The sequence below is a fragment of the Neodiprion fabricii genome, chromosome 7 (genome assembly GCF_021155785.1).
Source record: "Neodiprion fabricii isolate iyNeoFabr1 chromosome 7, iyNeoFabr1.1, whole genome shotgun sequence".
Classification (NCBI taxonomy): domain Eukaryota; kingdom Metazoa; phylum Arthropoda; class Insecta; order Hymenoptera; family Diprionidae; genus Neodiprion; species Neodiprion fabricii.
In genome coordinates, this window is record NC_060245.1 from 15,142,485 (window position 1) to 15,169,444 (window position 26,960).

Consider the following 26,960-nt stretch of genomic DNA (forward strand, 5'->3'; position numbering starts at 1 on the left):
CATGAGATATGATACATATTTAGTTGTGAGAGTGTACGTGTCAATTTCTAGCAGCAGATCGTCAGTCTCTTATCAGCTTTAACTAGTGACGTCTCGCAGCTGTTTTGATTTATCTCGAAAGTGTTAGTGGTATTGTGGTTATAAATTTATTAAATCATGGTAGAAACTGGTAATTATACCATTTCTTTTTCTAATTCCAAGCGTTCCTTGGTTGGGCGTGCGCTCAGCTGATCGTGAGAGCATGTTTTATGAAAACAGTCTCACGATGGCTCATTTTACTCCTCATTATTTTCGGAATTGCGCAAAGTATCTGGCTGAATCCATGTCAAATCAGGCAGATTAGCGGAGACCATATTTCATATTTGCTCGTAACTTAAGTATGTTCATCCTCGCCCAAAATAAGCCGCCACCTTTATTTGTTTATTATCCAAATACATTTTTTACGCCCTATAACTACTTCTTTAAATTATAAGCTGATGAATCCTAATGGTAAGATCGTAATGAATGAATTCGATGAGAAAAGTACTAATCAAAACACAAAGAAAAGAATAAAGACCAATGTTTTATTTTATAGAATCGGAAAGGATGATAAAATAAAATAATTGTAGCAATCAAATATATGGCCCCTCGTTTTTGCTGAAAAATATCCAGGATGAAAAATAAATTTCTCGTGCGATTCTAAGTAGCGAATTGATTGAAAAAAACTTCTACGAAATTCAAAAACTGATATTAAATCATTTTCGCAGGAATTCGCATCTGCAGGAAAATGAAGAATAGAATATATTCAATAGAGGCCTTTTTATTCCTTCTACTACTCAGGAGCGTATCTAACCATGTAAATACGGCTGCCAAATGAAATTAATGGAGAAAATCGATATCTCGAAAAATAACAATAAATCGATATTGCCGTCCGTAGGGTATATAGTGTATACTCCCTATCAAAACATACTAAATTTTCAAAAAAATCTAAACAGGGCTTTTTCAGAAAAACGACTTCGTTTTTTCAAATCACTATGTTTTTTTGCAATTTTGCAAATTTTTTGAACTTTGATATCTGATTCGATGGAGTGTGAGATTCTACGTATTCCAAAACAAGAATTTTTAGAAAAGTTGTGAAACTGCGAAATTGGCGGTTATTTTTCGGAAATTATACGAGAAATATCAGAACAAAACTATATTTACCTTATGATCTTAAAAAATTGTTATCGGGTGTAAAAAATTTATGTGGGTAATAAAAAAATATACGTGTTGGCTTATTTTCGACGAGGAAGAACTACTTCAGTTACGAGCAATTATGAAATATGACCTCCGCTGATCTGCAGGATTTAAGATGGATTTAGCCATCTCAGCTATCCACTTCTTGACCCATGAAATTCGTGAAATGTGAAAATAGTAACATGTGTCAAAAAAATCACACATTTTTTAGACGCTTTTCGGGATATGAGTAACTTTTCTGACTTTCGCTACAAAAGAGCGATGCACCACCGAAATTTGAACCCTTTCCGTTCGGTCGTTTATTTAAAATACAAAGAAAAAGGTTGAGTGCTCGGTCGGAAAAAGTAGGAGTACTACCCCTCACAGCACAAAACGTCCATGGGATATCCCACTTAGGTCTCATACAGCCCATACCTATATATCCTGGACTATTACGATATCCTAATGATATCTTGCATAAATCCAGGATCGCGCCAATGTCTATAGGATATCCTATTGTTGTACTTGGACATGCCGGATATTTATAAGATATCTGTTTCATAATCCATATATAGGTATGTGATGTTTGATATATTGTTATACGATTATTTGAAGTCCAATCGCTGCATCCACAACATTTTATAATTACAGTCTATGTTAATTGTAGATTTGTACGTATCGTCATCACTCATAATTGCACATATATGCAGACACACACAAACGCGCGCGCGCGTGTATTTTATGTGTGGTAATATAATGTAACAGTTCATTCGGACTAATTCATAATATTGTTAGAGTTTTTGACCGGTAATATACATTTTGTTTGTGAATATTATTTAAAAATTCATACGTTCGTTCGGCACTACGATTGCGGTAATCCCATATGTGATACTTGGGAATGCTATTGTAGAATTCGCGCCCTCTTATTGCCACATGTCTGATGGCTTTTGTGCGCGTTGCACGTGTTCTCTACTACATCTAGGACACGGAACCGGTGAAAAGCGGTAAGTATGCATTTTGAATATTGAATAAATGTTTAAGACAATTATAAAGTTGAATAACAATAACCTAAATTGGTAAAAGCATTGTTAAAATTGTTATTAAATTTAATTTTACTTTAATTTGAACACAGCCTCAAATCGCACACGTGCGGCATGATCGTTATTTGTAATAATTGAACATGTTCTGCCGTAGAATTCTTTTGTATAGAGAAGCTGGAAATCTATATTAGCGATATATATTTTATTTATACGTATTGTAATATTATATGTACTTATGAAAAATACGAGAAATATTTTTTTTCATTTTATATTTTGATGGTCTTAAAAGAGCTAAAGACTGCTTTGTTCTGAGTTTTGTTTTGTTTTTTAAATGAATGGTCAATATGATTACAATCATCACTGTGTCTAGTCCATGCACACATAGATATATACATATATGGGGCTTCAGCCAAGACTCAGATATTGAGATGATGTGATAGAAATGAGTCAACACGTGAGCTCGAACAAAATCCATATGAGAAAGCACGGAGTTGGCATTGAAATGGGCTGCAGTGATGTGGTGAGCATCAGATTGTTATACTGCCATGCAAGAGCTATTAAGGTTTACCGTTTCAGAGAAATTAGGCTCGAGTCTAGGCTAGGAGTTGGCAGTTATGACCGGAGAACCGTCGACTTTGCGAACGATTTGGTCCAGACATATTTGTATCCCAATTCAGCAGCCCTGGCTTTGGTTTGACGATATAAATTATAAATCTCAAGAGGTAACAGCTCGTTAAGAAAAATTTTTCCCGGTAAATTTAAGGAGAAAACTTCGTTAACCGTAAGTTTCTTTTGTCGCGTTTCTTAGATATAATGTGGTCTTTAATCATAGTCGATTTGAGCGTTGTGATAAAGGCATAAGAAGTAGAGGGGGTCACCGTAGATGTCAAGGGACAGCTCCCCACTGCCCTAACTAATTTTTTGGCAACATGGCGAATATCAAGAACATGACCGACAAGTTCGGGGATTCTCAAGGCTCCAAAAACTTTACGTACGATGGTAACACGAGAATATGTCACTAACGTGGGTATACCCGTCATCGTTATTTCAGCAGAAGTATTGTACGATTCGACCACGGATATACGGTTAGAGAAGTCTTGAATTTGCGGTTTAAGGGCACTATTTTCGGTCTTACCTTCGTCCGATAATAAACGAGCATTGTCAGCAGTGGCTTCAAGAGCGGAAATTCGGTCAGCCCTCGCTTCATGCGAATCAGGGGCTCTATTCTCGAGTTGGGGACCCTAGATATCGGATGCGAGATGTCTGAAATATCGAATGCCATATATGTAACTGTATTCTTGAGCTTCGGTTAGGTAATCGTGTACGATAATTATCGTCCACCGTTTATCGACTGGATAAGACCGTGCGATACTGTAAATCGTATGCGATAACAATTCGATAATTTGAATGATCTTTTGGTTCAAATAAAAAAGTTGTTACATGGTTGTTATTAAATGGATAATTAAACGAGGTTATATATTGCAATTCATTTCATTTATTCAGAATGAAATTACAAAAATACCATTAAAATCGGAAATTTGTTTCTTCTCAGTTATCGGCAATAATTTTATTTCTTAAGTTACGAAATAAGTAGCTCATTATTCAATTATAACTAATTTCAACCTCTTTTATTAATTGCACCGGTGTATTGCATTATAACATTGCAGATTGCAATCCAATAGTTGTACGCGCTAGACATATATTTTTGATCGTATTTATTCAAGGTTGAAACTAATATAATGGATCTGTAGGACGCTTCACGCTTCCTTTCGATGCTTGTTGGGAAGCATGGAGCCTAGTTGGGAAGAATCGAAGAACAAACGAAGAATACTCATTGTTCTGATGCTTTATGGATTTCTCTTGTAAGCTGAGCAATGATTGACTGTTGCAAGATTCTCTCACGCGGCAACACTGCTGGCTTATCGCATTCGAAAATTATCGCACGTGACAAGACGTATGCGACTGCATAGTATGGGAGAATACCAAACTCGAGTCGTATACGTTTTAGTCTGCACGATAATTATTACATGCGATAGTTATGCCATGGAGTATGGCTTATGGATTTTTATGTAGATTGAAAATCCCTAAGCCATAGGCAGAAGGCAGAAGCCATATGACTGAACTGGACTTTGGCAATTGCGCATGCGCTATGGCTTCTGCATTCTGATTATGGCTTCTGTAATCTTATGTGCTCCGACCTGAGGTGCTTTTAAAGGAGCGCTGTAAGCTTGGGGACAATGAATCTGAGACAGCTAATTTTTTACACTAGACAGTTATGTTGGCAACACAGAGAAACCTACAGCGCCATAGTCGGCCGAGCGCGAAACAAACTCGATCTCAATAGACATAACATAACTCATGACCGTCGAATCTAACCTTAGAATATTGCGGGGATAATGACTTATTGGCAGCCCCCTGTCACTCCGTGTTTCAGAAAACGAGTCTATCTTGTCACACTCGGCAGAGAGCGCTAGTAGTACAGTTGCACGGTTTGCGCGATTACCTTTACGGCCTTTACAGAGTGCCTTTACGGCCTTTACAGAGTGCAACCCGTGCAACTGCACTACTAGCGCCTTCAATAAGAACTAAAATTATGTGACATACTAGGTTACTCTTTTTACTTTTTCGCTCGATCTAGTTGCAGGGGGCTGCTTATTGGATTGACTCATATTCTACGGTCAATTTCCACGGTCATGGGTTATGTTACGTTTATTGAGATTAAGTTTCTTTCGCGCTCGGCCGACTATGGCGCTGTACGTTTCCTGTGCTGCCAACTTAACTGTCTAGTGTGAAACATTAGCCATCTCAGATTCATTGTCCACAAGTGTACAGCTCTTCTTTAGAAGCACCTTAAGAGAAACACAAGATCCAGCAAGTGAGCGAGTGAGTGTGATGGTGTGAGATCACAAGAGCATGCGCAGGGGAGCACACAAGTAGCGAGCAGTGTAGGAAAGGCCCGATTATAGATGTCAGATGTTGAAGTTAGGAAAGTACGTTTCACCTTTCACTAATATTTGCTCCAAAACCAGACAGGCAAAGCAGAAATGAATCAATTATGATGAGAAGCAATTATTTGCGTGTCAAGTTTTCTAAGAAAAAACTCTCGAAGGCAGAATGCAGCAGAATAATGTTCAAAAACAAGCAAGAGAGATCGATAGAGCGTGTACAGATACTCACAGAGAGTGAGAGAGGGACATATATCCGCGGGTTTTCCTGGATACTCCGTCTCTCTTACGCTGCATTTGATTGGCTGAGAGGAAACGCATCGGCCAGCCAGGTCGCAGAGCGAGAGAAACAGGTTGTATGTGGCATAGAGCTCTAATCTCACTTCTCCACCACACTGTCTATATACGCGAGGCTACCTGTAGCAGTATATGCTGTAAAGTTCCGAGTCATGGAAAACCCTGCCGTCTCATGTACCAAGATTGCGCCGAACGACGCAACGAAACATGTGTATATTTGTGCTATTCATTTGTCTGTTTAGATAAAGCTTTTGTATCATTATATATTATTTATCTAATTAGTTCTTATGTGAGATTTATTTTGAAACTATAATTAATTATTTCATAAAATAAAAGTTGACTCTCTGGCACTCCGTTTCGGAATTCGGGTACATGGGAGCCACGGAGATACAAATAGACGGAACGTAAAAATACTTGCGGGACAGCATTCGTTACCACTCATGTTTAATAATTGCACTGTGTAAAACCTCATCTTTTGTATTCATATATACTAGTCCTGCAGACACCATAAACGCCAAACGGAATGTTATAATATGCGAATATCGCACGGACTTAGAATTCCGTAAAAATACGACAACATGAAACTAGTGTAACGTGAATTCTAGTGACTTTTCCATCCATTCCGTTCTATGATTCCGGATTCCGGCGATCTGGCCCTACGTGGGACGGTACCATAAGGATGATAGCGACTGGCGTGAGACTGTATGAAAATAGTACACAAATTGCTGCCGACTTCACAGCTTTCGTTGAGAGTCAAACCCTTGTAAAAGGCACCATTTCTTACACAATTCACAGTATATCTTCAGCCAATGGTGAAAGAGGGACTTTTGATGCCAGTGTTACAAAAAAGGTCGTTCGGAAATCGATGATGAAAATCCTAACAACTACAAGCCTATATCCTAAAAAACATTCAACATTTTTCTGAATCAATTTTTTTTTCTGCAAACTTGATTTCAATATATAGCCTGTGATCCTGAAACAATAATACATACCTATGGGTCGGTTTTATTTGCCACTTTTCGGAAACGACTTTGAATATATATTCAATCACATGAGTCTTTGAGTTCTTTCAATTTCAAAATGTGGCAAATAAACTCTCTCTTTTCACTCCTTATGATGTAATGGCAGTTCACATTTTCTGCTGCTATAGAATTGATTTAATCTTAAGGTTGATAACATCAAAACGAAAATCACCCCTCTCTCTCTTTCCACGCTACCTACATACCTTTTGTACACGTAAGACAAATAAAACGTCATCCATTAAATTGAAACCAATCAGTGCGTTTTCTAATAAAATAACCTGAATTTAAAAAATATTGCGTACTTGCGAGAGGTGTATTTTTGGAGGTCAGTCTTCTATGAAAACCTCCGAAAAACAATCATTACAAAGATTCAATGGCAAACGCATTCACCGGTTTTAAAATAACATTTTCTCGTTTTCCAGTACTCGGTCCAGTCAAACTTACAAACCTTGGTCGCATTCTGACCCATGAACATTTTGCATTAGACTTCAGAAAATTCTATGCAGCACCACCTGTAAATTTAAAATGTTATTTCGATGACAAAATCTGTCTGGAAAATGCTGGCCTCGTCAAACAATATCCGTGAGTAAATATTTAAAAGTAAGACATTCATTTAGTTTTTATGTACGCGTACTTACCGTGCATCATATCAAATATCATATTTTTAGGTTGCAAATTCCCAAAACGCATTATGAGAGAATTATTGTAGTAAAACGTTTATCGAAATGATGACGAAAATGTCACTCGATTGTATTCGTAGTATAACATACTTTCATACATAGTATTTTATACTTCAATACAGCACTCAAAAATTCTGTATGTTCCATCAATGTGTTTAATAATATCAGGGTACGTACTTGGCCTAGTCACGGAGCTTTTTTTAAATACAGCTTGAAACAAGTATCTAGGTATGTACTTTTCGGCATCTCAGAAATGTTACAAGTAATTTCCAGTCATTTTTACAAAATATTTCAACAGTGTTATACTTGCTATTAAGGGGGTGCTCAGTATAAAGGATACGCCGGTACTAATCATAGATCGCTGCACCGACGCGTTACTGGCCGAGGGTTTCTAATCGATTTACCCCAGGGTAACTGGTCTATGTGCTATTTACCGGCGGTGAGTGCGTCATCGGTTAAAGGTCGATTTACCCCAGGGTGGAGAGGTGGTCTTTTCCATCAACTTGTCACCAATGCACATGCCAAGATTTTCAATTTTCTTTAAGCTTTCTCATCGGAGAATCTCCCAGTTTATCGTGTGAAATGCGTGCATGGGGGTCATATGTGTATCGGTCCCTCGAAGCCGATAATCACCCCTTCAACAGCCCGCTTCAGCTCGGAATAAGCATCCTCAAGCATGGCCTTTACAACAAACCCAACGATGTAAAAACCAATCAGAATAGTGCTGACGTCATATTGACAATGAGCAAAGCGGAAAAAACAAACAGAGAGCAGCATCGAACGTCGGGGGTAGAACCCGTCTTATTATTATTACTAAATTAGAAATACCTAAAAACTACAGGTACAGGTTTTGGATGTGAAATACCTTACGTAGACAAAGAATGAAAAGTTTTGAAGACTTTATTTTATTTATAAATTGTATACAGTCATATAACTCTCGGGGGTCTGCCACGCTCGGTGACCCCAGTCGGTTTCCGGATGCTCCTCACCCCAGCGACCCTCTTGCAGCCACCAGATCCCCAACAAATCGAAGCTGTCACAGCCTCGATTGTCTGAGGCCATCAGCTCGGCCTGCAACCCGATATTGCTTCTCCTCAGATGATCCCGTTCGGATTGGATACACCGCATTTTGCTGATTATCTCACGGATATACTAGAATTAGTCGGATAAGACTGTCGTATTATTATTATTATCATCATCATCATCATCATGTCGTTGTCGTCGTCGTTGTTGTTGTTGTTATTATGATTATTATTATTATTATGATTTTTTTTTTTTTTCGAGGAGTTGCGGAATCCAAGTTACGGATTCACGCCAGTCATACGGACTAGCGCGGATGTGGGACTCCAGAATGACCTACCCATTAAACCGCCACCTCCTGTGCAACGCCCCCAGCCAGGAACTATGGTGATATTACTTCTAGCTGGGGGCTCTGTCGGTGTAAGTCTTGTCAGTCTGTCCGTCCGTCCGTCCAGTGCAGGCCATCCGTCAGTTACGTGACGTCAGACAGCCGTCCACGTTCTTACGTTGTAAGATTGTCTCCGTGTAGGTTTTTTTCTGTACTATGGAGCATCACCCCGACAATGTTGTCGGGAGTGATTCCTCCCACGACCGTCTCCAGTCTCCGTCTCAGTTCTGTCCAGCGGTCACGTTCGAAGAACGTGTGTTCCGCATCGTCTCGTTCGTGTTCGCAGTACGTACAGTTGGGCGTCCGTACTCGGTTCAAGTTGCATAAGTATACCGTGTAAAATAACCGCGGCCCGTCAGAAGCTGGGTGACGTAAAAATTCACATCCCCAAAACCCCTCTGGATCCACGGTCTCGAGTCCTTAATAAGTCGTCTCATCCAGTTTCCCGTCATTTCTTCCGTCCACCGTTCCTGCCACGTCTGTATCGTCGCGTCTCTTTCCGTCGTTGCCACGTCCCGTCGGGTCACGTCCGCGTCTCTTCCGTAGACCCTCTTGCGCTCGAACACAAGAAGGTCTACGGGAATCACGCCCGCCACCACCAGAACAGCCTGTGCTGAGACCGTCCGATAGGAACAAGCGATCCTCAACGCGCTTCGTTTCTGTACCGTCGTCATTGCGTGACAGTACTTCTCAGTCTTCAGGAAGTCTGCCGAGATCTCCGCACCGTAGAGGAGGGTCGAGTTCACCGTCGACATCAAAAGTCTCCGTTTCCCCATTCTCGATCCGTTTGTGTTTGCCATCAGGCGACTTAGGGATGCTATCCTTTCAGCCGCCTTCTGAGCCGTTCGTTGTATGTGAGGCCAGAAGGTCATCTTCGTATCCAGGGTCACCCCCAGGTACTTGACTTCCCCTCTGGTCTCGATCTCGTCCGTCCCGACCGTCATGCGTAGTGTGATCGGTATTCGTCTTCTGGTGAGAAGCACCAGTTCTGTCTTTTCCGTCGCGAGTTGCAGTCCGTGGTCAGTCATCCACCGTCCGACGTGTCTCATTGTCTGATTCAGTGCGTATTGTGCAAGATCTAAAGTGCGCTCGACTATCACTGCTGCCACGTCGTTAGTGTAAGCGACCAGGCGAACGCCGAGCGGGAGCTCCAGTCTGAGCAGGCTGTCATAGATCCCGTTCCAGAAGTCAGGTCCCAGTATGGAACCTTGAGCGATCCCCGCGGTGATCTGTCGCGTCACTTGACCTTCGGTCGTTTCGTACGTCAGCCATCTGTTCCGAAGGTAGTCTTCAACAACCCGGAGCAAGTAAGGCGGGATCCCGAAGTCGCCTCTTAGCGACTCTAGGATATCCACCCACCTGGCCGAGTTGAAGGCGTTCTTAACGTCAAGTGTCACCAGCACCGCCACGGGTCGCACAGCGTGGCAATGTTTCTTTGTCGACCGGAAGGAGTCAAACACCTCTTGGATCGCTCCAATCGTTGATCGACCCCTCCGGAAGCCGAACTGTTGGTCCGAAAGGCCTCCGCCGTCCTGTATCGCGTCCGTGAGTCGTGGTCGCAGAAGCTGTTCATACAGTTTCCCTGTCGTGTCCGGTTGAGTGTAGTAATGATGACGAGGAGATGGATATTGGTGATATTGATTTGAACAATTACACACCGCGATTCCACTTTGCTTGGATTAAAAATCTGTCACGTTTGGTTTGCAGCCAATTGTCACTCTGTGCTCATCGACAATCTTTGTGCGATAGATGCTTGTGTTATTTCAGGATACAGAGCAGCTATGATAGTCATAGAGACGATTGCATGCGATTGAACAAGGTGCGAATGCTCTTCTCGGATAAGAAGAAAAATTAGGAATTTACAAGTTTTCGAAATAAGGGTCGGGTACGGTTCGTCGTCTATGTGGATCTTCAGTACATACTAAAACCCGGTGCAAACAAATCCCAAGAGCATATCCCGCATAGTGCGGCATTTTACGTGCATTGCTCATCCGATGCTTCATTATCGGGATATGTGAATGAACGGGGGCCCGATTGTATCGAATGGTTCTTTAAGTAGCTTCGTGACTTGGCCATTAATGTAGAATCGCGAATTGAAACTATCATCCGTATGAAACCGTCGACTCAAGTGCAACGGGATCGACACGCGCGCGCGAAAAATTGTTACATCTGTGAGAAACCGTTTTCGCCAGATGATAAAAAGTGTCACAATCATTGCCATTTCACTGGCGATTATCGTGGCCCCGCGCATAACAGGTGCAATTTAAATTACAAGAAAACACACGATTCCTGTGATGTTTCACAATTTATCCGGATACGATTCCCATTTCATACTCACATCTCTAACCACATCTTTTCCTGGTGAAATTACCGTGCTACCTATCAATAAAGAAAGGTATATTTCGTTCACGAAGCGGGTTGATGGCTTAGATTCGCTTCAGTTTATGGCAAGCAGTCCGGACAAACTGTCATCGTATCTAGATAATGGGGTAAAACGATAACTCGCACGTTCTACAGCGATCTCGAGGAATTCGAATTAATGATTCGCAAAGGTGTTTTCCTCTACGAGTACATCGATAGCTAGGAAAAACTTGACGAATTGAGCCTGCCTGCTAGAGCAAATTTCTATTCGAAACTCAGCCGCTCAGGCGTCACCAAAAAGGATTATCGGAATGCACGGAATGTCTGGAGAAAATTTAAATTGAATACCCTGGGCGAATATTCAGATTTATATTTGAAAACCGATGTTCTCTTGTGGGCTGATGTTTTTCAAAATTTCCGTGAGAGTTGTTTCGAAACTTACAATTTAGATCCCCTACATTGTTACACCGCTCCGGGTTTGGCTTTCGATACAATGTTGAAACATGCGCGTGTTAATCTGCAGCTGTTAGATAACCCCGAAATGGTTTTATTTGTTGAAAAATGCATTCGCGGTGATGTAGCACAATGTTCAAATCGCTATGCAGATACGAACAATCGATATATGCGTGATTTCGATCCAAGCAAGGAGGAATCCTACCTAATGTATTTCGATGTCAATAATCTGTATGGTGCAGCTATGAGTGAGCATTTACCATGTGGTTCATTTGAGTGGGAGCATAATGCAATCGAAGTAATGAGTGTGCGAGATGATTCGTCGGTGGGATACATTCTCGAGGTCGATTTGGACTACCCGGTAGAGCTACACGAACAGCATAAAGATTTACCACTCAGCCCCGAGCATTTTATCCCGCCAGGTAGTAAAATGGTCAAGCTATAGTAAACGCTTCTTCCCAAAAATAAATACATACTTCACTACCGGAATTTGAAGCAGTGTTTAGATTTGGGCATAAAGTTGCGCAAGACGCATAGAATTCTCAAGTTTGCTCAATCTCCATGGTTAAAGTCATCCATCGACTTGAATACCGACAAGCGAAAGCAATTGGAAAATGATTTCGAAAAAAACTTTTACAAATTGATGAACAATGCAGTGTTTGGTAAAACTATGGAGAATGTGCGAAAACACAAAAGTGTCAAGTTAGTTACGAAATGGGGTGGTCGAGGTGGTGCAAAGGCTCTGATTGCCAGACCTAATTTCCACAGCTGCCACATATTCGATCGAGACATGGTGATAATCGAGATGAATCGCTTGAATGTCTATTTCAATAAACCAATACATATACACCGGTGCGGCCATTCTCAATTTGTCTAAAATAATTTTGTAGATGTATTTTGTTCACGTAGAGTAAATTGCTTCCACATTTTATTTTTCAGCGTTCGATTAAAGCGTTTGCATATCGATGCTTTCAAGTTGCTGAATGTCGAGTACATATTTATACCATGATGCGTCATGAGAGCCTTGAATTCTTTGTTGTAGGTGACGTGTAGGTGTTCGGTACACGCCCCTGCACCAGCACAGACTTCATAGCGTTCGTTACATCAGTGGCATTTTTACTTTTAATCGACAGGCCCCAGGCAAATGTGAAAAATATATCAATAACTGTGAGCAGAAATTTATGGCCATTATTGGTGGGTGAATATGCCGACATATCGATGAGATCGGCTTGCCAAGTTTCATCCAACCCGCGTATTGAACGATAAAGTCTTTGTACTTTGCACTTTTCTCATATCTGCGAATGCTTTTGTCAGCCTTATAACCACGCCTGTGAACTTTCGTCGCTAGAGCAATTTCAGCATAGTTTTTCCTGTCCTCAGTCATGAGAATAGCGGTTTCGGGTGACTTTTTGAATAATAATTCAAGTAATCCCGGTGTTGCTTTGTACTTTTTACCGCCAAGGTGCATCTGATCCGTATCAAAACTTATTTTCGAATCAACAATCTTCAATCCCTGCACCAACTGTCGAACACCATATTTCTCATCGAAATCCGCAATTGTCTTGCCGCAATTTGAGGGACCGCGGAAGACCGCTCTCACACTATTGGGCAGTAATTCACCGTGCCGTTTGCCATTTTTCTTTTTTCGCTCGACCAATTTGACGAAGTTCGTAACGGACAGTTTGCTCGTTTGATTTTGGAATTTCATGATGCTCATAGGTTAGAGCATTACAATGAACTAACGCCCCCTGTGTATAATACATGCTTTCATAGGTAATCAAGTCAGTTGCAGTCCATCTATGGTGAGGTCCGCACGTAAGAAGTGTGGAAAAGGTTTGGTGAATAAAATGATCAATAATCTTCCAGTCGAATTACACGTGCCAGGGTATCAGAACTGCGGATAGGGGACGAAATGAGCCAAGTGGTTGGCTCGCGGTGATCCCGGAATCAATCCCCTAGACGACGCATGCAAACAGCACGACATTGGATACGCAAAGAATCAGTCAAACATCACTGCGCGAAACGTAGCTGACCGAGTACTCGCCGAACGCGCGTGGAATCATGTTTTGGCTAAAGACGCGAGTGCAGGTGAAAAAGCTGTAGCCGGGGGAGTAACCAATACCATAAAAGCTGAATATAAACTCGGTATGGGGATTTTACGGAGAATTGTAAAGAAGAAGAAGACGAAAAAAAAGTCGCCGGCGTCGGGGAAGAGTTTGAGGAGACCCAAGAGGAGTGGTGGTGGTGTGAAGAGAAAGACAAAGAAAACAATAACTTTGAAATCGCCATTGAGTCGGCGTTGGATCGGGCCTGTACAGTTGCAGCTCAAGGGGTATTGCGCATGCCTCGCATTTTACCTGTCCCCAAGAAAATCGGAGGCTTTCTACCTTTTTTAATCCCAATATCGGGGGCCCTCAGCGCCACAAGGGCCCTGGCAGATGGCGCCGCAAGTATAGCGAAGGTGGTCAATGAGGCTGGTGCTCATAGGCGTCGATTAGAGGAGTCTAAACGTCATAATTCAACAATGGATGGGATTGCGTTGGGAAAAGGTTTATACCTAAAACTAGGGATGTGCGGGTACCCGAAATTTTGGGTACTCGAACTCAAGTTCAGGTCGTGTTTGCATCAGGTCGGGTTTTTTGGCAAACCCGAAATCTTTGGGTAGTCCGAAAACTTTGGGTAATCTGAAAACTTCGGGTAATCCGAAAACTTCGGGTAGTCCAAAAACTTAGGGTAGTCCGAAATATTCGAAAATCTCTGTTCACTTTAGAAATTCCGGTATTTTTGGAGAAGCGAGAATAGCTGCGAGCAAAATTTCATCAGCCTTCATTCGCTTGCTTGCACAATGCTTTCCCGGTATTTCACGTGCACTCTTTCAAATACCACTCCTTTAGACATTGAACGTTCTCGAAGGCACATACGTAGCTGATTATATTCCCGTGACAATCTCCATGCCAGCGAATCACGTTAGAGTCACGTCGTAGTATTAGGAAGCTTGGACAATCCAACGCTTCTAGATCAATTACAGCCTTTGAGTCGTCATCTATTTTTTCTTCAACCCACTGCTTCTTCTCTTTTCCCTTGACGAGAATGTAATTCGCACCCTCCACGATTCTTCTCACAACTTTCCCTACATCCTGTACGGTGTATGACCTGCAGTCCATGGTATCCCATGATAATTTTGAGTCAACCATCTATTGAGATTTCGGTACTCGCTGGAAAGAGTTACCCAAGCACAGGGTGATTTGAAACGCACGCGCGCTAGACTTAGCTCATATTCCATCGGTGTTTTAATACTCATTGCAACCAATTCCTTTACCACAAATTTATCGCTGAATCGACCGAAACCTTGTACATCCAAAATCAACTCCATTTCAAGGTACTTTGAATGTGTTCTTAATGAATGGAAATTTCGTTCTGGTTTTTGCCTAAGCTGATTGGACACTGATGCGAACGATGGCTTTTCTGCGGTTTCCCCCAACCGCCGCCATAAATTTCTTTTCCATGACACTTCCGCTATTAACATTTTTGCGATCCCTCGTTCGGGTTGGATAATGATTGCAAATTATAAGGGTGACGTCAGATCTCCTCCTGCATCTTGACAATGACTCTGTAAGGGTGAGCGGCAAATGGGCAGGCCATAAAATTTCATGGTTGCCTTTCACGCCTCTCAGGCTATGCAGCGGTCATTGAATTTTGGGGGAATGGGGGTGATATTCTAAAATCTCACAGCCAATACCGCGTCACAGGAAAACTGCAATGGATGTCGGCGGGGCGACCCTTAAATAAAACAACCCATGCTCATGGGGGGATATCCCCAGTTGACTTGAACATTCCAAAGTGTGAACTGCATATGGTTTCACGCTTACCGATACACATATGACCCCCAATGCACGCATTTCACACGATAAACTGGGAAATTCTCCAATGAGAAAGCTCAAATAAAATTGAAAATCTTGGCATGCGCATCGGTGAGAAGTTGATCGAAAATACCACCTCTTTACCCTGGGGTAAATCGACCTGTAACCGATGAACCACCCACCGTCGGTAAATAGCACATAGACTGGTTACCCTGGGGTAAATCGATTAGAACCCCGCGGCTGGTAACGTGTCGATGCAGGGATCTATGAATAGAACCGGGCTATCCTGTCTACTGTGTTCTGGTCGATTTCAACGTTGATGTATAATATCTCCAAATATTGAAGTTCCCGTATCTCAAACGCAAGAAGGGCTTAACAGCCCCAATCTACACGCGATTGTGACAAAAAAAAAACTCCAACACATTTTCATTTGACGAAAAAATAAAGAAATTGCATGAAATCTACGAATTTACTTTTGCGATTTCGTAGAAACCGTACCATTTCTTTATTTCTGTGTTAAATGGAAATGTGTTAAGAGTGTTTTTGTTCAGAATTGCGTATAGAATGCAAGGCTGTTGAGCGCTTTTTTGCGTTTGAGATACGTGGACTTCGATATTTGGAGATACATACGTAAACGTCGCAATCGACCAGGGCACCCTCTTAAACCTACTCCTTACGTTTGGTTGTTTTGCTGATTTCCCTACAAAATCACAGTCTTACATTTCGGAAACGTACTTAAGACATATTTTTTCTCCGAGGGAACCAGAATAATGATAGACATCTTGAAACTACGAGAATCCGCAAAAAACTGAGAGGTTTTTTTTTTTAAACTTTGAGAAACACTAATTATTCATATCACAATAATTACACGTGTTTCGAAAATCACCTTTCTGAAACATTGTCGATCCTTTGAGTACCACCTTGGGCTCGTTTATATCAACTCTAAGATAATTGTTATTGTTAAATAATATTATCCACTGCTCATGATACTATACAATAATATATATATATATATATATATATATTATACATACAGTCCTTTAAAGATACTCGATAATATTGATAATTTTATATAAATTAAACTTTGAGCTCGAATAACTTTTGAACCAGTAGACTTAGCAAAAAACCGTAAAAGACCTTTTTTATAGAGCGTCGAATTTCCTACCAAATTATGTACTGCTCATTCTTGTAGGTCAATTTGGCACCAACGTAGACAATTTAAAAGAACAACACATATTTTTTACATGTTATTTCCATAAGAAACTTTGGCGGGAAAGCGGACTATCTTAGAGTTAATATTAAGAGCTGAAATTTTTAGAGGATTTTTTTTTTTATCGAATGGAAGCATTTGAGCCCCTGGGAGCATACAAATTCGAAAACACCCCTGTTAAGGGACACCTAATATATATATGTATATTATACATACATATTTCATTGCAAATTCACAGATACAGCAGTGAGTACAACATCGTGTTCAACGATATAGATACTCACAATGCAGTGCTGGCAGATGTTGATCAATTGAAAAAATTCGGTGGAGGTACAATTGTCGAAAACACTAGTCACGGGCTATTGCGAGATATCTCTTTCATGAAGCATGTCAGTCAGGCATCTGGCATACACGTCATTGCAGGCACTGGTAATGTTAACGATTATATTCTACAACTTAATGCTGTACCTAGAAGAAATGGTGAAAATTAGCAGGTGAGTGACCGACTCGATATGCTTAAAGTAAACAACTCTATTGGTTTGTAAGATCGTATGTAGCAACATTCTCATCCGTAAGCCAGTGGAACTATACAATCCGGAACGAAGTATGAGATGTCAAGTGGCGAATTGAAAATATCGCATCTTGGCGACAAAGGCACAGATTTCTATATACATAGGCTATATAGCTAACAGCTCGCTGTAATGCTATGGGCCAAGTGAAGCATACCCACTGAGAGCAGGTTATAGATTCTAATCTCGGCAATCGAAATGTAGTACTATCTGAGAAACGCGAATTTTTGAGTTGTGTCACCTCTGTGGTCAAGATGCGTTATGTTTTTATAATGATCGTCCCCTCTTCCTTCCTGATGATTGGGATCAGCCATTAAAGAATGACAGTTTTCAAAGTCTACCCGAGGCAATACATCAATTGTTTGGATTTACTTAATTCAAAAAATTCGCATCATGTATGCAACGTACAAGTAGCATATTAGAGCAGAAATGCGAGGTGGCTAGCCTGCACGACAAGACAAGTAAGGTCTAGCATGCGCAGTCGGACACTGAATTTGCAAGTTTCACCATTTCCTCTCGGCAGAGAGAAATTAATTTTTTGTTTTTTCGTTTAGGTCATAGAGGTGTAAGACTCATATATGTCATTTAGTTACTTCTCTTTATTTCACCTTGCGAATAACTTTCACCATAACGATTCCGAAAGTAATCAAAAAATGCGCTTTCAATTTAAAAAAAAACCATGTAACGCTGTATTCATGTTTCACAGGCTAAATTTCTCCCTGGTTTTTGTACGAAGTCCCAAGTATGACTAAGACCTTCTGAAAAGAGCATGGTGGGATGATTTAACAATTTTTTTAAAGATATGATTTGTTTAATCAGTTGGAATGTCTTAATATTCGATTTATCAAAGCTTTTAGTAAAACCATCCGACAGTGATTTTATTATTATTTTATTAATTTGAGGATAGCGCTCTATTCGCAGGTAAAGCAGGTTTTCAAGCTTCGATTCCAGTAAAACAATATGAGAAGTAATGGCGTCACCAGTCAAAAAATCATAGATGTGAAAACAGAAAATGCACGCGCCAGCTACTGCCAGTTTGTTTAAAAATGACACCAAATGTTGTAAAATAAATAAAATTTCTACGACTACGCATTTTTACAGAAATTAGAACATCTCGTATTACGATTTTGCACAAAATTGTAAATATGCATAATTTTTCATAAAGAATTGTTAATTTTCTTTCAAAATTGTAGTCTAGTGCAATGGTCGTATATTTTTCAGTGAAAAAATACAAATTTCTATTAAAACCAATAAGTTTTTAAGTGAAATTATACATGTTTTTGTACTAAAAATTTTTTCGTACAAAATTGTATGAAATATTCAAATTTTTCTAAAAACTTGTAGAAAGTGGTAAAAATCATCTTCGCCAGGGTATACCGACAATACTACGAGTAATCATATACTCAATATATCATCTACGCATCAAAGACGGAGCGATTGATATAGTGATGCATAAGTGCTGGCGAGAAATTATGAGTAGTAATGTGCAAACCAATTAAATTATACAAACAGAATCGAGAACATGATCTCGTAGTCAGAGACTCTGTATAGGCTGAGCATCAGATAGAAATGAGGCTTAGCAACAATTATCAAGTTGCAGCGCAAAACAGTAAACGTCAAACTTTAAAGTCGTTTATATCAAAAGTAATTTATGAACACATTTAGCACAGCAACTTATAAATAAATCAATATTTTGAGTAAGCATTTAAAATTGATATTTTGGAACACCTTTTTCGGCGAATGGTAGCTCCATATCGAAATCGAATACTTATACAGCCATTTCCAAAAATTAACCGAGATGATTTATTCCGTAAAAATATGGAGGAAATGAGTTTTCTTGTGGAACATTTCAAATTTTCGTTCATATATTTATTATTAAAGTTCCAGTCTGTAGCTGTAGGATGTAAACAACACCCGTTCAAAAATTGTACATGTGTTTGATGACGATTGTTTCATTTAGAGCTCAATGCCCTGCAGCAAGTAGAGTGTAAATAAATTATTAACACAATAGCAAATTATTAGCAATCTTTTCTTTTTTGCTTTTCAAGGTAGCGACAACTACTGCCAACAGAACATCTGCTTTATTCATTTAATTATTGATACCAATATACGTCTACTCACTAAAGATTCTCGTTTTACATAGACACTTGTCCTCATATTAGGAATATAGACTAAAGTCTAAAGGAAGAAGACGACGCTTACCATTTTGCGACTGAATCTCTTCATAGATTACACCGGCACACAAAAAAAAAAAAAGTTGTTTGTACATTTGACCGGACCCACCTACGGACATGTGATTCGACCCGCTGAATCCGAATTTGACGTCCGTTTGGCCCGGTCACCCTCCAGATTTGAGGAAAATGCAAAAAACCCCAAAAAAAAGCAAAATATTGAGAAAAACTGCAATCACAGCGATGAAAAAATGTTTGTGGACTCGGATCAAGTATGATTTTCATGTATTTCAATTCACTGAATCTAAATCTGAACGTTAATTAGTCCGTTGAGCCGTCAAAGTTTGAAAAAATTGCGAAAAACTGAAAAAAATTTCATAAAATCATAAAAAACCGAAACTATCGAGATAAAAAAAATTTTTGGATTCAGACTGAGTATGATGTTCTTGTATTTTGTTCCACTGAATCTCAATCTGAAGTTTTTTTGCCCCATTAACGTTTCAAAATTTAAAAAAATCTCAAAAAACCAAAAAAATTGGGAACAGATCTATAGATTTTATCTTATAATTATAACTGCAATTTTTCCAATTTTTTTGGTTTTTTGAGTTTTTATAGATCTATAGATCTATAGATTTTTTCTCATATTTATAACTGCAATTTTCCCAATTTTTGTGGTTTTGTCAGATTTCTTTAAATTTTGCAACGTTAATGGGACAAAAAAACTTCAGATTTAGATTCAGTGAATTGAAATACATGAAAATCATACTTGATCCGAGTCCATAAAAATTTTTTCATCGCTGTGATTGCAGTTTTTCTCAATTTTTTGCTTTTTTTGGGTTTTTTGCATTTTACTCAAATCTGGAGTGTGACCGGGCCAAACGGACTTCAAATTCGGATTCAGCGGGTCGAATTACATGTCCGTAGGTGGGTCCGGTCAAATGTACAAGCAACTTTTTTTTTTGTGTGCCAGTGCTATTTATTACCTTTTTCTCGTTTTTTCCTTCATGCTGTATTGAAAACGTTCATATTTGTAACTTGATTGATGTCACTGTAGTTGGTGTTTGGTCATCTTCCTTAGAAACTGTGTACTGTAACATAAGCTATACACGATAAAAAATTTGGTACTACGAAATACATTTCAGGCCATTACGTGGCATCCACACAAACCGAAGCGACTCTCAACACCAGTGTAGAGGAAATGTATGACTTGATCTTGAAAGAAATGACGGTGGAATGCGAAGGTAGTCCCGGTGTCAAGGCCGGGTTCATTGGAGAAGTGGGTAGTACTTGGCCCATTCATGGTAAATTCAACATTTAGACGTATTGAAATATACTTAATATAATAGTGAACGAATAGTAATAATGCTTTTTACATCACGTGCGTTGATAATACGTAATCATTTATGATGTAGGTACGTTTCACTGTAGGCCACACGCCATTGTTATATTAGTTCATCGTCAGCGAATCTGAATGTTTCTCTCAAATTCGCAAGGTTTTAAATTGCAGTACCTCGTACACTTTACTGTAATTAGTACAGCATTTTTTTAAATCCTTTTAAAATTTCATAACAAATATGGCACTGGTAATTTTCAAACGCAGATTTCGAGAAAAAAGCAATACAAGCAACCGCTGCGGTACAAGCACAATTGGGATGCCCAGTGAGTTTTCATCCGGGACGAAATCCGAAAGCACCTTACGAAATAATTAGATTGTATTTGGAAGCTGGCGGTGCTGCAGAAAAAGCCATCATGTCTCATCTCGACCGTGAGTTAAACTTTACGTTTTATATATCTATCATACCGCTCTGAACGAGTAGAGGACGTCTAGTATTCACATACTATATGAGATGTGGTTTTTTAATTTGGACCCCCTACCCTCCCCCCCGCCCTAGCCCCTGGTAAAATGTGGCGCAATCCCCCTCCTCCTCGCGTAAGATTTTTCCTATAATTTTTAAGTAATTTAATTTATTTGATATGTTCGTGTATTCTGCTTTATACCAGTAAATACCTAATATTAATTATTGTCTATGCTCACTGATCACAGCGTCGATCATCCGAACGTCGGTTATCCAAAACATCAATTATCGGAACGGTAATTTGGTTTATCTGAAACGTCAATTATCCGAACGGTGATTTAGTTTACCCGAAACGTCAATTATTCAAACGGTGATTTGGTTTATCCGAAACCTCAATTATCCGAAATGTCAGTTATCAGAAAAATTATTCAGTGTAAATTTGCGGTTTTTCTAATAACAGGCCGTTACATATATACATTATTGCACGACATCGCGAGGTTAGACTTGCGCGGCGTTCCTCCCCTCCGCTCGCCTGACAGGAGCTTGCACGCATTCGGTTTTCCAGTGTGAGTCCTTACTCATCTGTAGATCTGTGAAAAAGCAAGCCTCGATACTGAATCTGATGTTTTATGTACAATGTGTACCTATAACTCGCAATCATATTGCAAACTGACGCTCGGCCCGAAAAGACCACGTTTGTCTCCTTGTTACACAATTTACTATTTTTTATAGCAGATTACAAAAAGAGCACTTTTCAGTCCTAGGGCGTAGAATTGCACTTTAGCGCACTCTGATGCCCTGTTTTTTCGTACTGTCGCAAAAACGATCCTACTTTTCGTACGGTACGTAGGCAAAAAAAGACGCGCAAACCATATTGGTGTTATATAAATTATAAACGTTTCATCTCTGTAGTTGTGAAATTTATAAAAGACGAGTTTTCGAGGATAAGCTAATAGCACAAAATTGGTTTTTGCATTTAGGGCCAGTATAGTTTACGCGTCTTTTTTGACAGATATCAGTATATATAAAGTAATCTTTTCTGCGACAGTATAAAAAAGATCATCCGAGCAAAAAAAGTGCTCTTTCTTCTAGGATATCAATATGGTAATAATATTTGACTTTCAAAAGGTACATTGCTCAAAGACGAAGATCTTCTGGAATTTTCAAAATCTGGATGCTACTGCCAAATGGACTTATTTGGTACCGAATGTTCGTACTACCAGTTTTCCCCAACAACCGATATGCCATCGGATGCTCAACGCCTTGATAAAGTAATGCTGATTCGTGAAGAAGGCCGACTTGATAGAGTTCTACTTAGTCACGACATCCACACTAAGCATCGTTTGGTGAGCATATTGTATACTTGAAATAACTCGATATCAATTCCTAATTTACTCCAACACAATTATCTGCAGGATGGTTGGGTTACGATGATTAATATTATTCTGTGTAGTTGCACTGGGGGGTGGCGATAAAAGGAACCAAAGATAAAAAAATCGTATTTTCTTACAATCATTTGTAAGCCAGATTCAACTGTTTTACCACACATATTTTCGCAGTTTGTATTTGATAATGCAGATATGAACATAGGTACATTGCATGGTTTGAATACATTCCATGTGATCGGCGACCAGGAATCTGTTATACCATATCCTACCGTGACCCAAATTGTGAAAATTAATCCTTAAGTAAAATTCCATCAGCCATTGTCGTGGGTACGTTCGGTCACGTTCCTCTACAAGTATTTAATAAATCAATCGAACTGGGGTTTAAGAACATAGGGATACTAGATCTGGAAGAAATAAACCCAATTTTGCAAGAGGTAGTATTATCATCGTGTGACTATCGTTGTGGTTGTATGGAAAATCACAGAACATGCTCCATATTCCGGGGTGGAATGGATTCATTGAACAAGTGACTTTGGACATGACTTACGAAAAGTCACGTACTATGTTCATGTCATTTATAAATTCTCCACCTAGCACTTATGACACCGTTTACACATCTCTACTACTCTCTGCCGTCGACAAAAGTAGATCATGTGAGGGCAACAACAAATGTCTCGTCACTTTCAGTCAACCACTTTACATTAAATCACGAGGTATCGTTGCATCAATGCCCACAGATTCGATTTTGAAGAACTTAGTTGTAAGACTAGGAGGATTTCACCTGCTGATGTCTTTCATGGGAGCAATTGATTACATTGTGTCTATAGTAATTGACTTGAAGAATTGTTGAGCCTCGTCTATGCTCCTGTTTCTGTTTAAAAAATGATATCAAGTCATACTTATGCCAGTAGAGGGTTGAGAGAGAATCGGCTGACATATACAGCTTCGGCGAGAATTGTGTGGGAGCAAATGGATTTCACCGATTGAGAGCGCGTAGCAATGACCGAACTCCTCCAAGATGTTACAAGTCCATCGTTTTGAACCACCATTCGCGAAGAATGTTCATAAGCATTTCGCGCAAGTTCCTAGAGTCTTTGGCAAATCTCCAGGCACGTGAACCAACGGCAAAGCTATGGGTACAATACTTTACCATGGTAACTCTGGTCAAACAATTTTTCGAGGCAGAACGAAGTTGCCATTTTTTGTATACAAAGTCAGCACAACTGTATCTGCAAGATATCTTGAGCTGGAATCTAAGCTTTTGCCAACGATGGATATTTCACTATTCGCCACTCGGATGAATTTTGTTCCCGAATATGGAGTGATATGACTATCGAACAAACTGTGATGCTAATAATGAAAAGTATTGTGGTGGTCTCACTCACGGGCAAGGAATAACAGACAGTGTATTAGCTAACTGGATTTTGTCATTGTCTATTGTTCACGAGAAGTCATTTTACACAACCTTCGTTCTATCGACAATAAATCGACAATATACCGATCCCAGTGAAAATAATTCTATGAATTTCTATGAAAATTTCTACAAGTTTTTACCGAAATTTTTATGCAAAAGTATAGGATTTGGACCGATTCATAGTTTTTGAACTTAGATTTTCTAACAATTCATAGTTTTTCATAGATTATCGGCGTTTTTAAATAGATAAGTGTAGATTGGCTCGCATTTGCGCGATCATTTTTCTTATATCAAATGTTGAAATTGATACAATTTGTTGTAAAATATTAAAATATATAGTAGGATTCCTGGCTTAGTAGAATAACAAATGTTAGGACTCACTTATCGAGATATGGTGAGTTCAAAAATACATGACAAATTCTCTAAATCCGTCTAGATCATACTCGGGATCAGAAAATAAGAAGATCAGTTTTCGGACGTAGACCCGAATTTTGCTAGGAACTTGTCTGCGATAAGTTTTCCTTGTTAGCGAGATGCGACATCTAGCCGTGGATCAAAAATAGTATTTCATACGTTCTCATACATATTCGTAATCTTATCAATCTAAATTGATTTCTCAAATTGTTGATCATCATATCTTTTCGTGAAAATTCGTACTGTTTCATGAGAATTCATGGAGTTTAAGAAAAGTTTTACTTTTCAACGTTTGGAACTCCAAGCTCAGATTTTCGTAGATCGTCACAGTTTTGTTTTGCTTAATCGTTGGAAACTATTACGTAATACTACTTAAATACGCGGTTGTAGTTTTTCCATAGAGTTTCATATTTTTATATTCAGTGCGTATTTGAGGTTCAGAGTTTCGTAGATCCTCGGAGTTTTAGTCTGATCAATCGAAAGAAGCTATTCCGTTCAACTACAATTGCAGATCTTCATAGATATTCATACTTTTCTACGAAAATCTACGTAAAACTATTACGCTTTATGATAGTTATATATTTTCATGATTTTACGTTAAACATTGTTAATTTTCATAGATTTTCATGAAAAGTCGTAGTTTTCTATGAAGAAAAATACATGAAACCATGATTCTTGATGAATTTTTAATATGTATTTTTAATAAAATAAAAATACATACATATGTATGTATATGTATGTAAGTAGAAAATTTAATTATATCATTATCATGGTGTTGAGATCAATCGAGCTCCGACCGGAAACAGATTAAAAAACATTTCGCAAAATGAATCTGAAAAAATTCTCATGAACTCAACAAGAAGTAATGCAACTTTTTACCGTCTTGAGGTTTTGTTGTAAACCTCGTCGTTTTCGTACTCCGGAGCAATATTCAAATTGTCTATTTTTTATCAAAAAACGAAATATTTCTGGGGAAAAAAAACACAAAAATTTTTCTACAAAACGAAATTGAAGCTTAGGCTTCTCCCTTTATGACTTTAGTCGGAGAAATGCATAAAACAGATTTTTAGTGCAAATGGGGTCCACTCACAAAAGAACGAAAAAACGACAAGAAATGGTCGTTTTCAAAACTGTCTGTTAAGTGTCAAAAAAATCGTACAAATTTTTTTGAAAAGCCAAAATGTAGGTGAAAATCCCCCCTCTTTAAAATGCCGTTAGTCAAATTGGCCTAGGCCAACTACCGGCGAAATGGCATAAAACACCGTTCCGGCACTTTTTCCAACTCTTGTCCGGAAACTTTCCGCCGGTAGTGTATACAAAATATACTTGTGAAAAAAGTATACGTTATTGAAGTGTGCAATATGCTTTACATTATACTTACATGCTAGGTGAGTCTAGAGTGCTTTCGTAGCAGTCTAGATTTTGATTTTTTTTTTTTTTCTTTTACGAATAGCATTAAAATAGCATCAATCAATTACGCACGTTTTACTCATTCTTAATTTAATTAACAAAAAGTTTCATCTTTAATTAACACTTCATATATGACATGGCCCAACAATCATGCAACCTTCTTTAATGCGGTTATGTTGCCCTGAAAAAGGTACTACCATAGACTTATAGAGATAGACTGGGCGGTCCGTGCACCGGGCTGAAGCCCTAATTGGAAAGTAAGTAGGTACGATTTCGGGAAAATCCTCTCCTTGGTACTCATCTTCCGGTTCGCTTAGTTTTAATTCAAAGCGATACACCTAAATCATTGACATGTTCTATAATTTTATTTTTGACACTATTCATTTATCTTCTCAGAAAAATAATCACTGATGCATTCTGGAAATTATACCTTGTGACTCTTCAGAATCTAATGGATCTGCGTCATTCCCATGATAATTTCATCATTCTAACGGCAATTTATTTTCAATAACATCCATATTTAGAAAATAAGTCGTTTCTAATGCAAATGATGTTGGAAGTTCTAGAATGATTTAAAACCATTTTCATTTGCAGATATTTTGAACGCGTTTTTGTACTCATCTTTTAGAAACAAACATATTTTTCCTTCATGATTTTCCAGACCACAGATAGTTCATGTATTTTTTACTTTTTTACTTTACAGATGGCTTTTGGAGGACACGGATTCTCTCATATCTATAACAACGTTTTACCAAAAATGTTAATAAAAGGTTTCTCACAAGAAGATATTGATCTCATTACAATGAAGAACCCAACAACGTGGCTCGCAATGTGAAGTGCTCGAGTATGATATTGATTAATAAAAATAATTCTATCCGATCCCAGTTACATTTAAGATTGTTCTGTTATCGATATGAAAAAATGTTACATCTCATCTTGTTAATAAAACTCTTCGCTTGAAACAGATTATATCGTCATTAAAATTGGCTATATTAAGAAATGACAAAATTCCGTGTGACAAGAATACCATTTAACGAAAAAATCAGCAAAAATGCCATCATCATCTGCGTACGATGAAGGCATTATTGTCAGCTGGGTATAGTATAAGTCACCAATTTATGGGGTTGAAAATACTTGTTCCGGTGAAAGTAATCTCTATGATACTCTACGGAACGCAGAAAAATATAAAATAGTAAGAAATCGTCGAGTTTTGCAGATTTTTCGTAGAAAGCGATAAAACATTTAACAAACTGCAAACATCTACGATTATCTGTAGCGAAATAAAAAATCAATTACCCTAAGAAATGTAAAAATAAAATGTTTTTGTC

General features: G+C 38.9%; 1 protein-coding gene across 2 annotated transcripts; it reads left to right on the forward strand.

Annotated features, from left to right (window-relative positions):
* On the forward strand, positions 1–26,598 carry LOC124186327 (phosphotriesterase-related protein). 2 transcript variants are annotated; one of them, XM_046577940.1, is made up of 7 exons: positions 1–169; positions 6,921–7,080; positions 16,709–16,899; positions 20,353–20,511; positions 20,811–20,975; positions 22,135–22,352; positions 26,336–26,598. In XM_046577940.1, exons 1-7 carry the CDS (start codon positions 157–159, stop codon positions 26,465–26,467), a joined length of 1,038 nt encoding a protein of 345 aa, XP_046433896.1. In that variant the 5' UTR covers positions 1–156; the 3' UTR covers positions 26,468–26,598. The 2 variants fall into 2 exon arrangements, with proteins under 2 accessions (XP_046433896.1, XP_046433897.1); XM_046577941.1 differs by lacking the exon at positions 1–169 and adding an exon at positions 6,361–6,474.
* Positions 26,599–26,960: the final 362 nt, after the last annotated feature.